Source organism: Camelus bactrianus, chromosome 6, assembly GCF_048773025.1.
Source record: "Camelus bactrianus isolate YW-2024 breed Bactrian camel chromosome 6, ASM4877302v1, whole genome shotgun sequence".
Lineage (NCBI taxonomy): Eukaryota > Metazoa > Chordata > Mammalia > Artiodactyla > Camelidae > Camelus > Camelus bactrianus.
The window spans coordinates 26,505,480-26,520,254 of NC_133544.1; the positions used below are offsets into that span (position 1 = coordinate 26,505,480).

Here is a 14,775-nt window from a genome sequence, read left to right on the forward strand (position 1 = left end):
TTCTCCCTAAGCATTGCCAGCTGGAGTGTCACCCGCTTTCTCTGCCATGGCAGGTTCAGAACCACGATTCCTACTACTTAATTGCAAAGGGCGAGCATGGCCAGTTAGCTCTCTTCTGAGAATGTGAAGATATTCAGTGGCAGCACCACCTCCTTGCTACTCCAAGTGTGGTCCCCAAACCAGCAGCACGGCATCACCTGGGAGCTCGTAAGGAATGCAGAACCTCAGGCCCCACCCAGACCTACTGAGTCAGAACCTGCGTCGGTGATAAGATTGCCCCGGTGATTCATACGCACATTCAACTTGAGAAGCACCACCGCCTGTCCTTCAATTTTCTGAGATGCTCAGGATGCAGGATGTTTTGTTCATCAAATGAAAACGAAGGCGGCTGTAGGTTTCCTAACTCCTCAGAGCCTCCTCGTCGTCCCAGGTGTGGAGAGTCACCTGGCGGGGTGGGAGGACCAACTGGTCCAGGTTGGAAAACCTTGGATCTGGGTCTTTGGTGATCACTGAACTGACCTTTGTCAGGTTCACCTTATGTTACATAATAGCCTTGAGCACTTTTGATAAAAAATGGGAAAGCATTTCAAGCGTCTTCCAAATGCTCCACAACTGTAAGATTGATGACTGAAATCACCACGTGCAGTGCAGGCCCATCGCCCTGGAAATCTCCTACAAGATGTGCATCCGGCCCAGGGAAGCCTCATCCATGCGAGTGGTACAGCGTCTCAGGTGCGAAAGAACAGGAAAGGGAGCTCTGAGGGGACACTGTGGCAGGAAGGACTAGGCAGTAAGCTGGTGTTGTGACAGCTCCACTGGGAGTCACCCCTTTGCCACGTGGGCTAATTTCATTCTTTCTGAGAGAAATGGGGTGTCACATTAAGGAATATGTCAGTTTTCTAGGGCTGCTGTGACAAATTATGACAAAACCGGTGGCTTAAAACAACAGAAATTTATTCTCTCTCACTTCGAGGGGCTAGAAGTCTGAAATTGAGGTGTCAGCAGGGCCATGCTCCCTCAGACGTCTCTAGGCGAGAGTCCTTCCTTGACTCTTCCAGATTCTGGTGGCTCCGGGTGACCCATCCTTGACTTGTGGCTGCATCACTCCAGTCTCTGCCTCTGTCTTCACACGGCTTCTCCTCTGTGTCTGTGTCTTCTCTCCTCTTTCTTATAAGCACACTTGGCATTAGATTTAGGGTCTCTCTGGGTCATCCAGAATGATCCCATATCAAGATCCTTCATTGCATCTGCAAAGACTTCTTATAAATAAGGTCACATTTATTCCCAGGTCCCATGGGTCAGGATTTGCACTTATCTTTTTTTTTTTTTGAGGTGGGGGGCTCTATTCAACCCACTGCAAGGAACATGAAAGCACCTGGGTGTGAGCCTGGGGAGGGCACAGTGGACCACCTGACTTCTTTGCTCAGATCGGTACAATAACAAACCAGCAGCAGGTAACCTAGGTCTATTCAAGAGATTACAGGTCACACCGAGATGCTCCGGAGTGTCTGAGGCAGGATGGGGTGTTGGGGGCTTTCCTGATTATAAGGCATTTGGGCATTCACAGTGGTAAAATCTGACGATGGGTGTAGTCCATGGGGCTCTGCTCAGCCATGACCCCTTTGTCCTCCCGAATGTCTGCATCTTGCTGTCCCAGTGACCTCAGTCTCTGGTGACTGTGAATCTCTGATAAAAGGCTTCTACTTGGCAGCCCAAGGCAAAGGCTGGGCCTTCATCTAACTAGTCATCTACAAGTTTGAGGAAAAAAATTTTTAATTGAAATATGTCTGATTTATAATGTTATGTTAATTTCTGGTATAAAGAGATTCAGTTAAATATATATATATATATATATATATATATATATATATATATATATATATATATATACACACACACACACACACACACACATACACACACACACATATATTCTTTTTCAGATTCTTTTCCATTATAGGTTATTACAAGATATTGCTGTGCTATACAGTAGGACCTTGTTGTTTATTTATTTTATCTATAGTAGTTTGTATCTGCTAATCCCAAACTTCTAATTTATCCCTCCCCACCCTTTCCCCGTTGATAACCATAAGTTTGTTTTCTATGTCTGTGAGTCTGTTTCTGTTTTGTAAATAAGGTCATTTGTATTATATTTTAGATTCCACATATGAGTAATACTATATGATATTTGTCTTTCTGTCTGACTTACTTCACTTAGTATGATAATCTCTAGGTCCATCCATGTTGCTGCAAATGACATTATCTCACTCTTTTTTATGCCCGAGTAGTATTCCATTGTGTGTGTGCATGTGTGTGTGTGTGTACAAGTTTTCTTTATCCAATCATCTGTCGATGGACATTTAGGTCGTTTCCACATCTGGGCTATTATAAATAGTGCTACTATGAACACTGGGGAGCATGTATGTTTTTGAATTAGAGTTTTCTCCAGATACAGGCCCAGGAGTGGGACTGCTGGATCATATGGTAAGCCTGTGTTTAGTTTTTAGAGGAACCTCCATACTGTTCTCTATAGTGGCTGCACCAATTTACATTCCTACCAACAGTGTAGAAGGGTTACCTTTTCTCCACACCATCTCCAGCATTTATTGTTTGTGGACATTTTAATGGTGGCCATTCTGACTGGTGTGAGATGATACCTCATTGTAATTCTGATTTGCATTTCTCTGATAATTAGTGATACTGAGCATTTTTTCATGTGCCTACTGGCCATCTGTATGTCTTCTTTGTAGAAATGTCTACTTAGGTCTTCTGCCCATTTTTTGATTGGGTTGGTTTTTTGTTGTTATTGGTTATATGAGCTGTTTATATATTTTGGAAATTAAACCCTTGTCTGTCACATTGTTTGAAAATATTTTCTCCCAGCCTGCAGGTTACTGTTTCATTTCCTTATGGTTCCCTGTGCTGTGCAAAAGCTTTTAAGTTTGATTAGGTCCCTTTTGTTTATTTTTGCTTTTATTTCTATTGCTTTGGGAGACTGACCTCAGAAAGTGTTGCTACAATTTATGTCAGAGAATGTCTTGCCTATGTTCTCCTCTAGGAGGTTTATGGTGTCCTGTCTTATATTTAAGTCTTTAAGCCATTTTGAGTTTATTTTTGTGTATGGTGTGAGGGAATGTTCTAACTTCATTGATTTACATGTGGCTGTCTGGTTTTCTGAAGTCGAAGAGACAGTCTTTTCTCCATTGTATATTCTTGCCTCCTTTGTCAAAGATTAATTGACTGTAGGTGTATGGGGTTTTTTCTGGGCTCAAGGAAAAACATTTTTTTAACCAGAAATGGATTTCCCAGAAGTAAAACATAGGGATGGAAAAAAATCCCCACCCCGCCATCACCCTTCCTTAGCTTTCTGTGAGTCAGGCTGGAGGTCTTACCAGACCCTCCCCACAACCCCAGCTTGTGTATTATTAGGCCTTCCATGTGGCCACACCTCCAACCTGTCAAGGCAGGTCCAACAGCCGGGCCAAGTCCCGTGCATAGGTCTTCAGATGGAGCCAGGAATGAGCAGCTGGGGAGAGAGGAGAGCCAGGAGGCTCAGACGAGGCTGGAGTGAGTACAGTTGACCTTTGAACAACGTAGGTTTGAACCTTGCTGGTCCACTTGTACTCAGGCTTTTTTCTAATAGATACTGTAGTAGTACACGATCTGTCATTGGTTGCATTCACCAATGCAGAAACCAACACAAAGAATTATGGATACAGAGGGTCAACTATACTTTGTACGTGAATTTTCAACTGTGTGATGGTCATATCCCCTAACCCCCGAGTTATTCAAGGGTCAGCGTACTTGGGCACTCGAGGAGACAGCATGTGGGCTCCCAATTGCTGCAGGAAAGGCAATGAAGGCAGCGGTTCACTGCCCAGCCTAGGGCAGCAGAGTCTTAAAAGGCCAGAGAGCCACTGTGAGCATCACTAGCTATAATATCCCCAGAGAAATCTGGGGGTATTCAGAAGAGTGGGTGGAGGAAAGGTGGTGAGATTTAACGGTGATGTTGGTTCAAGGGAAGTGGTCGAAAGCCCAAGGTGGGATTTTGTAACCACCCAGGGGCACAAGATACGACTATGTAACAGGCACTGAGTGTGAATGAAGTTGTTCCTATGACCTAGCTCCACGTCCTGGGAGGTGGTCCAGGCAGGCATCAAGGATATAGGTGGAGGAACACATGAAGAGAGAGCTAAGATCAGTGATCTTCATTCCATCGGCAACCTCAACTCCCTTTCACCAGTAACCTAACATAATCCTAGGTTCTGGGGATTAGGACACGGACATCCTTGAGGGACCATTATGCCGCCTTCCACAAGTGTGATTTGCAAGCAATCTGTGCCCAGAAGGCAGAGAATGAGATCACCTGGGGGATGGTGTGGAGGTAGATAAAAGGTGGACACAGGATACTCTTTGGGACTGGTCCCAACATGTTTTCACTGCCATTGTCACGACCCATGCAAATAAACCCAGTGTTCATGAGTCTGTGTTCCCTTGTTTGTCCTGTTTGCCACCTTCACTGCGTGGAAAAGACAGGAGACAGTAAACCGCCTTCTCTTGGGGGCTCCTATGGGCGGCGTGGACTTCCAGCTGTCTGTTGCCTTAGCTGCTCTCCTGGCTTCCTGTAGGGATTGATCCTTCTCAGAGAGAGTGGCGGAAGGTCAGCTCTATAGCTGGGGTGGCAGAGGACTGAGAAGAGGTGAAAAATACCCCACATGGGCAGAGAGGGAAGATGCCCTCCTCTCCCCTTCTGTGTCTCCACATCACCAGACTGGATGGAAACTGTGCAGGGAGGGAAAGGGAGGACTGCTTGCCTTTTTCTTGCCCTCTTGTCTCTCTCATCTGGGCTGGAGGTGCCTTCTGCTTAGGAGCTAGGGCCTCCAAGGTGGGAGCCAGAGGAAAGAAACAAAGAGCTGGCTACTTTAAGATCTTAGCTTCATGCAGGGAGTAAAAGGCCTTTAGGTCTGATTCTGGCTGTCCAGTGCCATTTCTTAGGTGTGAAAGGAGCAAAAATAGAGACAGAAGCACTGTCTAGAGATATAGTTGGGTGTGCTTGGCTGCGCTGACCCTTGTGCTGCGTCTCCTCGGGGTCTGCATGAAGCAGGTAGGGATCCTGGATGGTGAGAAGTCCTCCAAAGTGGGTGAGCTAGCACAGAAGACGTCTCTGGGTTTCTGCTCAGTTCTACCCACCTCCTGGGAATTGCACCCCAACATGTACACAGGGTGACTTTAGGTGTGGAGGTAGATAAAAGGTGGTGCCGTGTACTTATAAGCCCTGCTCCTGCCCATGGATGGCTTGTTCAGGAGTGGACACCTGACACAAGCTGAGTTAACATCCTTTTTCTCCAGCATCAGCAGTAGCAATTGTAAAGTGACAAAGTTCAGGGGCTGGAGATGGTCCTGTTTCCTAACATCTTTCTGTGATGAAAGAGAATGAGGCCATCGCGGGGAGTGCAGCAGGACCAGAGATGAAGACGGGGTCTCAGGTGCTCGAGGCCCTGGCTCCAGCTATTCTTGAGCTTAGTAGGATCACAGCCCTTCCCAGAGTTCAAGTTTGCAGTACCCCCTTGTATTCTGCCCACATATGTTTCTTTTAGCTGACCTGGGTCCAGGTTGGGGTTGCATTACTTGGAACCAAATAATACAGTTGAAAAAAGGATGAAGGTAATGAGGATGTGAAGGCAATTCATCGAGGCAGCCCTTGGTAGCATTAGCCAGAGAGGTTTCCTCTCCCCTAGAGCATGCACTTCCTTGCAGGGCACAGACAGCAAGATGAACAGAGTCTGCTCGGGACACACAAAGACAATGACAAAGCCAGGCAGGCAATGAAGGTGGGAGCAATGGTCAGTACAAAGTACTACATGAGTCTAAAGTCAATACTGGTAACTACAGGAAGCCTTGAGATAACTGGAAAAGCACAGAGGGAGCACAAAAGAGAGGCATGGAAAGAGCTTTCAAGAATGCCTGGCACGTAACAGCACACAAACAGCATCGGTGCACTGACTGCTGGGTACCAGCGGCACAAAAGCTGAACGGGGAGGTGTTAACAGACTGAATTGTGTCCCTCCCCAAACTTCGTAAGTTGAAGCCCTAACCTCCAATGTGGCTGTTTTGGGAGGTAGAGCCTTTAAGAAGGTAATTAAAGTTAAGTGAGGTCATAAGGGTGGGGCCCTAATCTGATAGGATCGTCCTTATAAGAAAAGCAAGAGACAGAGAGCTCTCTGTCCTCTGTGTGTGCACAGAGGAAAGGCCATGTGAGGACACAGCCAGAAGGTGGCTGTCTGCAAACCAGGAAGAGAGGCCTCACCAGAAACCAGCCCTGTGGGCAGCTGGATCATGGACCTCCAACCTCCAGAACTGTGAGAAAATAAATGTTGTTTAAGCCACCAAGTCTGTGGTGTTTTGTTACAGCAGCCTGAACTGATGATTACAGAAGGAGATGAAGAAAATAAACATGGGAAATCCAGAGGCGGTCCATTAGGAACAAAATTTCTCATCTAGCAGTTTTAACATCTTTGTCCCCTTATCCCTGCCTCCTGACTCGTACATGGTTTTGTCATTTTCAAATGACAGAATTCTCACATCTTCAGAAGATGTGGATGTACCAATTGTTAGCAAATGTGCTATCCACCATCATCCGGTATTTTGAAATAGTCCTTGGGTGGAGGTGTGGAGCTGGCTGATGGGTCCACATACTACTGCCCATCTCCTTAGGGTGAGTGGCAAAACTTTGCCACGTGGCCACCAGGGGAACAGCCTGTGGTTAGCCAGTCATTTAGCTGATATTATTCAGCACCTACTTGTTTCATGAATTAGTGAACAGCTCCCCAGATCACGGGAAGATGCTGGCACTGAGCTACCGGCAAAGTCACAGCTTCCAGCTCCATCCACCAGTCATGGGTTATTACATATATACATATATTGTGGAGTTACACACACATGTAAGGCGGAGTTATTACCTCTCTATATTATATATAATGGGGGCTATTAATGAAACCTCTCCCACTTAGACTGCTAATGAAGGTCTCCTTTGATAAACCTGGGGAGGAAGGAAATAATAGACAGGAATTTAGAAAACTTTTAGTCCAACCACTTGAAAATTTTTGAGAAAGAAGTTTAGATTTCATCCTCTCTCCCTTAACAACAACAACAACAACAACAAAAGACTCATAATTTTTGCTACAAATTGTATGGAGTGTTATCCCAAAAAGTATGGCAGGTGATTTGGAGGAAAAAGAGATGCTGTCCATCATGGATGGAGGGGTGCCTAAGAAGGAATCTGTGAAATAATAGAAAATATGTGTTTGGGGCCCTGACACAGGGCTCCTGAAACCCTTGTAATCTCCTGAGTGATAGGAGTCTTTTGTGCTAATGAGGCCGCTCTGGGTGGGCTCATGGATGGCTCCTGGTGGGGGGGCTGGTCACTGGAAAGACCAAGCCATGATTAGAAGCTTGGCATTTTCAGCCCCACGCACTATTCTTGAGACGGGAGCAGAGCTGGAAATGGAGTTAATAATTGATCATGCCTATGTGACAAAGCCTCCACGACATCCCAATAGCATGGGACTCAGAGAGCTTCCAGGTTGGTGAACACATCCACACTGGGAGGGTGACGCCCCCCAACTCCACAGGGACAGAAGCTCCTGGACTCAGGACCCTCCCAGACCTTGCCCTGTGTACCTCTTCACCTGGCTGTTCATCTGTATCCTTTATCATATCCTTTTATAAACTTGTAAGGAAGTAAGTGTTTTCCTGAGTTCTGTGAGACACTACAAATTAATCAGACCCAAGGAAGGGGTCATGGGAACCTCTGATTTGTAGCCAAGTTAGAAGTTGTGGGTAACCCAGGGACCTACTAAGACTGGCATCTGAAGTGGGTGGGAGTCGTCTTAAGGGACTGAGACCTTAATCTATGGGATCTGATGCTATCTCCAGGTAGACAGTGCCAGAATTGCGTTAAATTGCGGGACATCCAGCTGGTGTCATTGCCTGGTGTAAGGAAAAATCCCCACACATCTGGTGTCAGAAGTGCCATGAGTGTGGTAGGAGCGTGAGAGGAAAGGAGAAACACAGGGCAAGGAGGACTGGGTTTTCCCTACACAGAAACCCAAGAGTGAAGCATATACATGGCATTTGATTTACAAAGCAGGTGAGGAAGAAGATGGAGAGATGCTGTTAGACGCAGGGGAGAACGTCAAAGAGGGATGGCTTGCAGCTGGGGGAAATGATTATTAAAGGGAAACAAAAGCACAGAATAGAAAGCATTATGGGATAGTGACTGTCATTACTCCTTTACAAACACAACACAAATGTGCTACTGTATTCCTTGGGAAATTCACGTCTCTCCGCGGGAAGGAAACCTGGAGACTGACTGTGAGAAGGGGTGAATAGGAGCGGGTGTTCGTACCCCTTTTTGGTTTGTGCAGTTTCTAAATGATGCACAAAAGGGACCCAGGCAGGAAGAGATATGATTAGGAAGAGAGTGGAAAGCAGGGTAGCACCACAGACAGGGAAGAAGACAGCTTGGTTCTCGTTAATTCATTAATTTATTTTGTTTTTCATGTTGGAGAAGATGGAGAGGGGAGAGAACATAAAGAGTTCCTTAATTTCAGGTCACCCAGAGAAAACATACGCAACAGAGAAACTCGGGATGAGGGAAGGGACGTGAAGGTGAATTTAGCCCCCCAGGAAGAAGAGAATATGCCAGGCCGGGTATTGTGACCCTTCTCGATCTTGGCCTGGATGGAGTCATTCTGGCTATAGTGTTACCTCTGATCATGTCTTTTCTATCACCTAATGTGGGCTGAGAGAAAGGAGAAGCAAAGACCCTGTGGTGTCTGGAATCGCATTAAAGCAAAGTCATAAGGACCTCTTGGACCCCTTTCTTCCTCCCCTGAAACTCTCATTAGACATGAAGTTCACGGACTTCCATCACCCTAGCAGGTTTTTAATAGACCCTTAGGGTATGCAGTCCCTTGCTGTCTTATCTTGTTTCATTAATTACATTTCATGATCACAGAGGTCAGGAAGCAGAGGAGGGAACAGCTCCAATTTCAGGGAGCAGCAGTGATCTCAGATGTGGACAAGCAAGGTGATGGTAAAAAATCAATTCAGCAGTCAGTTGTGATGCACAGATGGCTCTGAGGGATGGGGTAAGGACGAGTCACATACAGGAGCAGATATAAAATGACACAATGCCATCTCTCTGCATGGGGCAGTGCAGTGTGATCTGTGCAGGGACTGGCTGGAGCTCAGTGCCACCAATGGTGGGGAGAAGTCTCTGGGAAAATAGCAAAATAGAGACTTTCCAGATTATTTGGAACTAAAACATATAGATTTTTGCCTTTTCAAAGTTGGTTTGTTCAGTGCTGGAAGGCTTGGGTGAATAAATAATGGATTCCCTTGAGGACTCTGGCAAAAAGGAAGACCTCATCTATTTGGCAACTTCAACTACTGAGGAAACATAGGTAGATAAGTGACCAAAAGGGCCTCCGAACAGAGTCTACAATGAAATAAACTCTATGCTCTAAGGCTCACTGTCTGTTACTCAGAAAAGCACACAGACTCTTTCCTCTTGCTTTAGGATTGAGGCTAAGGAACTCGGTTATTTGATTTCTTAGTGTGGTAGGTCAGTTTAAAAAATGGAGTCAATTTTCCCAGCCCTTGCATCTGGTCTGGGCTTGTGGTTTGCTTTTGTTGACAAAACACAGCAGAAGAGACAGAGTGCCAGTTCCAAGCCTCAAGGTGCTCTGCATGCTTCTGCTCTCTTTCTTGGAGTTCTACTATCCCCACGTGAACAAGGTCAAACTAGCCTGCTAGAGGATGAGAGACCATGTGAGGGGGAGCCCCATGGTCCCAGCTGAGGTCATCCTGAGCCAGCTGAACCAAACTCGTGAGAGAGCCCAGGCAGGATCAGCAGAGCTGCTGGCCCAGTCCACAGAGGCACACAGACACAGGGCAGCCCCGCAGACACAGACTTGTGTACAAAGACATATGTGCACAGACATGTGAGCACACAGACTGGCACATAGACGTGTGAGCAGTAGTAAATGCCTGTTGTTCGAAGTCACTGTGTTTTGAGGTGGTTTGTTACTCAGCAATAGCTAACTAATACACCTGGTCTGCTATAGGTTGGAAGTGGGATTAGTTTAGAGAAGAAGAAGGGCTACTGGAGACAAGTGTGAAGACAGGAACAAGAAAACAAGCTAGGGACTAAAAAGCAGAAACAGACCCTCAACATAATGGTCTGGGGCTGTTTAGGAAAGGGAAGCATTTTGTGGCACTTAGTGAGACCCTGATCACTGACAGTTTCGAGCACAATATGAGAACACTGATCGGAGTTATCCAGAAAACTGAAGTGCAGTGCAGTGTCCTTTCTTTAAAAAGGCAAGAGTATGAACCATGTTTAAGAAAGATTCTCATTCACAATAGTTAAAGGAAGGGGGTGGAAAGGGATAAATTGGGAGTTCGAGATTTGCAGGTACTAACTACTACATATAAAATAGATAAACAAGTTTCAACTGTACAGCACAGGGATCTATTTCCAGTCTCTTATAGTAACCTATAATAAAAAAGAATATGAAAATGAATATATGCATGTATATGTATGACTGAAACATTATGCTGTACACCGAAAGTTGACACAACATTGTAAACTGACAATGCTTCAACTAAAAAAACTTAAAGTGTTAACATTATTTATCTGGAAAATTTATGTGTGTGTGCAAGGGCCACACTTTCTGAAGCAAAACTTGGGTGACATTTCAGAAAGGCTTTTGTACTGCTTCCAGGAAATGTAGTTTGGTTGCCATGATGTTCGCATTTCGGGGACATCTGACCACTCTTGGGGACAATGGGACAGAATAGTTGAAATCAGGATGACCCAAGAAAATCTGTACAGAAGGGCCAGCCTCTTCATGTACAGCCCCTCCCTCCTCAAAAGTGCCGGATGAGTGGTGCCATGGGAGGCAGCCAAGGCAGGGCACACAGGCTGCAGACAGCAGGGCCAGCCCTCGGCAGCCTGTGGGGGCTCTCTGTGTGGGAGACTGAAAAGAGAGAGGGTGGGAGGAATTGTGTTAACACAAAACTGCCACCTGCAGGGCCAGCCTCGTTGCTTGGCCTGCCCTCTGCTCCTCTGGACAGGGTACACCCAGCTCATTGCATCTTACGCACTTGAATTCTGCTCCTTTCCAAAGCACCATTAAGCCCTGCACTGGAAGATAATAACCATTCACATTCACTGCACGTGCAGTAAGTGCCAAGGACTTTATCAAGCTCTCGCCATGGATTAACTCATTGACCCTGTTGAGAACTACTGCTCTCTCGCCTTTAAAGAGGTGGAACAGAGGCACAGAGAGGTGAAGCAACTTGCCTAAGGTCACACAGTTAGAAAATGGCTGAGGCGGGATCCAAACCCAGATGGCTGGTTCCACACCCGTCCCCTAAATTGTTCTGTTCTATGCCTTTAGTTTGCGGAGTTTCCTTATTCTTTTTCCAGCTGGGACTGGTTGCACCCTTTGACTCATCCTTGACCTTTGCCTTTTTAGAACCAGACCTTTATAACCACCTTCCCCCCAGCCTCTGCCCAGGACCAGTTTTCGGGGAACTAAGTGAAAAACGATGTGCCCCTGTTCTCCAGGGGCTGCGGTCCTTTGCCTGATGGCTTCTGGTTAATGACCACTGTCCCCTGGGAGCAGGCCCAGGGACACCAGAGCTGGCATGGGGACGAGGTCCCCACCTGAGATCGCTCTGGCGAGCAGAGCAGTCGCACCCAAGGCCAGCTGCCACCTCCCTGTCCCCACCCTCGCAGAGCCGCTGACAGTCCAAGGCTCCAGGCTGCTTTATCTCCCGCTAACACCCGGCTCCTCTCCCTCCTCCTATCTGGGGGTTTCCTTGTGACTTTAATGAAAAACCCTTGTGTCACATTGCAAAGTTGCCAGTTATCGCTGCTGGGAATAAAATCTGGTCTCTGCTGGGCGGAGACTCGTGAAAGCTTCAGGCTGGGGAGTGAGGAGTGGATGGCTGGAATGAATAATCTCTTCAATGTGAGCAGCCTCTCAAGCATAATTAGATGCTGCCAGGTGGGGCCCCTCCCTGACCGCAGGGAAACAAACAAACAATAGGTGCTGCCAGGCTCCCCTCCCACACCGGGCTGGCTGTTGCCCCCACTCGGCACACCTGCAAGGTTGGCCTCCCTCCAGCTGACTGGCTTTGGATCTCTCTCCATACCCCAAAGAGAAGACGAAGCTGGGGGTCCCCTTTGATGTGAGCTCTCAGGTCACTGTGAATGGTAGACTGTGGTTTCCCCAAATCCTGAGACCTGGTCAGTCTACTTCAGAGTATTCAAAATGCAGGTTCCCAAAAAAAGACTCATGGCCATAGAAAACAAACTGGTTACCAAAGGAGAAAGGGCAGGAGGGATAAATTAGGGGTTGGGGATTAACAGACACACACTACTATATATAAAATAGATAAACAACAAGGACCTACTGTAGAGCACAGGGAACTATATTCAATTTCTTATAATAACATATAATGAATCTGAAAAGAAAAAAAATACATGTATGTATATATATAACTGGATCACTTTGCTGTACACCTGAAACTAACATTGTAAATCAACTACACTTCAATCACAAATTTTTTTTAAAATGTGGGTTCTTCAGATCTACTGGGAACCACTGAATCCAACTCCCCAGCACTAGGCTTGGGAATCTCCATCATTAACCCACTCCCCCACTTGGATAATCAAAACCACGGACCCAGGCGACCAGACCCAAGGAAAGATGCTGTCACACGCACGGTCTCCTAGGATTGCAAACTCCAAGTGCTCTTCCAAGGCTAGCCCTGACCCTCACAAACACCAGGCCGGCCACTCCGGTCCCTTTTTTTACAGAGAAAGAAGCTCATAGTTCCTCACAGGCTCTGACACAAATGGAGTCAAAATCATCCCAGCTATTTCCCCCACATGTTCCCTTCTGGGAAAAAGGTGACCACAGTGAGATCTAAAAAGCAGTTTTACAGCTGGTACTCCGAAAGTCCCCTATTATGAGAGCGCGGGGAGGCGGCTCCCCAGCCGACAGGCTTGGCTGAAACTGCGACTTCAGAACACCGTGTTCTAAATGTGAGGTGAGCTCCAGCCGCAGCAACCTTCTCAAGCATGTGAGTTAGGGAAATCAGTAATCCTCAACAGGGTCAATTCTGGCCCTCCTGGGGATGTTTGGCAATGTCTGGAGACATTTTTGGTTGTCATAACTGTGAGCTGGGGTTTTGGCGTCTAGTGGGTAGGGTTCAGGGATGCTGCCGAACATCTTCTCATGTACGGGATGGCCTCCTACAACAACGAAGTATTCTACCCCGAATGTCAATCGCGACACTGCTGCAAAGTCCTGGAATAGATACCAGATGCCACCAAAGAGATGAGCCCCAATCCAGGGGTGTCTCTGGCCACCTGAAGGCAAAGCGTGAGTTCAGGTTTTGCATTTGGAAACAGGGTTTTCTTTGCCTCAATTTGTTGTTATCTATCTAGAAACAAGATGTGGATCGATCCAGGGGCCAGCAGAGAAAGGCTTACAGGTTGAACACCCAGCCAGCCCTCTGTGTGAGGTGGGCTTAAAGGACCTACTTTACTGTGACAGCCAATAAACACTAAGGCCCAGCTTAAGCCCTTTATCCTTCAGATACTGGTCATCGCTTTAGCGGTAGCATATGGATGAACAAACCTTCTGTCTGCGGCCCCTCGCTCAGACTTACTCCACACAGACCCCCACCCCCGGCAGTCTCCCCTCTTCACTGAGAGTCCCAGAACAGACCAGTTAGTTGACAACACTGAGTCTCCCATGAGTTAACAGAGTGGAACCAGCTACTGGTGCAGATTGTAGCACAAAGCTTCTGCAGCCGGCAGGCTGGAGGTGCCAAATACTTCTTTACAGCTGATTTGATACAGTTTGGAGGTTGATGGTGTGTGGAGGTGGAACGCCTCCTGATGGTCCAGTCCCCTCCTGTTTGTGGAGCCAGCACCTCAAAGGGCACACATAATTTCTTTCCCCCTATAAAGTGAATCTAGGCGTTTTATAGCCGAGAAGGGAGCAATTCCGTCTGAATTAATCAAGAGGCTGAATGAAGGTAAAAGTGCATTATGTAGCTTTTAAGGATGTTCTTCCTTGATTGGCAAGGTCCTGCAGCCACTCCCCAGAAAGCTTGCAACAGAACATTTCTTGGCATCAGTAAAGGGAGGTCTTGGTTGTACTCACACAGAGCCTGTGGTTTTTTCACCCATCAGCTTAAGAAATGACTATGGTCTGCCTCTTGGTACATGCTGGTTAGCCATAACCCTGTAACATTTCTCCTTTGTTAAATCAGAAGAAAGCAGTAATATTAAAGGAAACATACCTTTCAGCCACTTTGGACATTTTTAAACAATGTCTGTCAATCTGTGCATTCAAAAATGTTATCTGGGGAAAGGCAGAACAGAAGTGTGAAGACCAAATGGGAATATTTCGCCCCTTCACCCCAGGAACCCAAATCCTGTATTTCCACCAAGATCCAGCACTTCCTTTGGACAGACTTCTCCAGTCCTCCAACTTTACAGTTTGCTTTTTTGGAAATTCCTATCACACTTGAGAAACACACTCTACAATTTAGCCCATGTCACATGTTCTCCTGTACTGTGTTATAACTCATCTTGATTCCCAAAAGTGATGGCAAACTTGAAGGTTGTTTACACTCTATAAAGCTTAGCAACAGCATGGAGGTAACACACACACCATAAATATC

General features: G+C 46.5%; 1 protein-coding gene across 4 annotated transcripts in view; it reads right to left on the reverse strand.

Annotated features, from left to right (window-relative positions):
* The window catches only part of RGS6 (regulator of G protein signaling 6), a 479,758-nt gene that overhangs the window by 58,409 nt on the left and 406,574 nt on the right, over nucleotides 1-14,775 (reverse strand). For all 4 annotated transcript variants that reach the window (XM_010962350.3, XM_010962362.3, XM_074365305.1 and 1 more), the window contains exon 12: nucleotides 14,392-14,453. In XM_010962350.3, coding sequence (XP_010960652.1) covers nucleotides 14,392-14,453 — 62 coding nt within the window. The remainder of the gene's footprint in view (nucleotides 1-14,391; nucleotides 14,454-14,775) is intronic.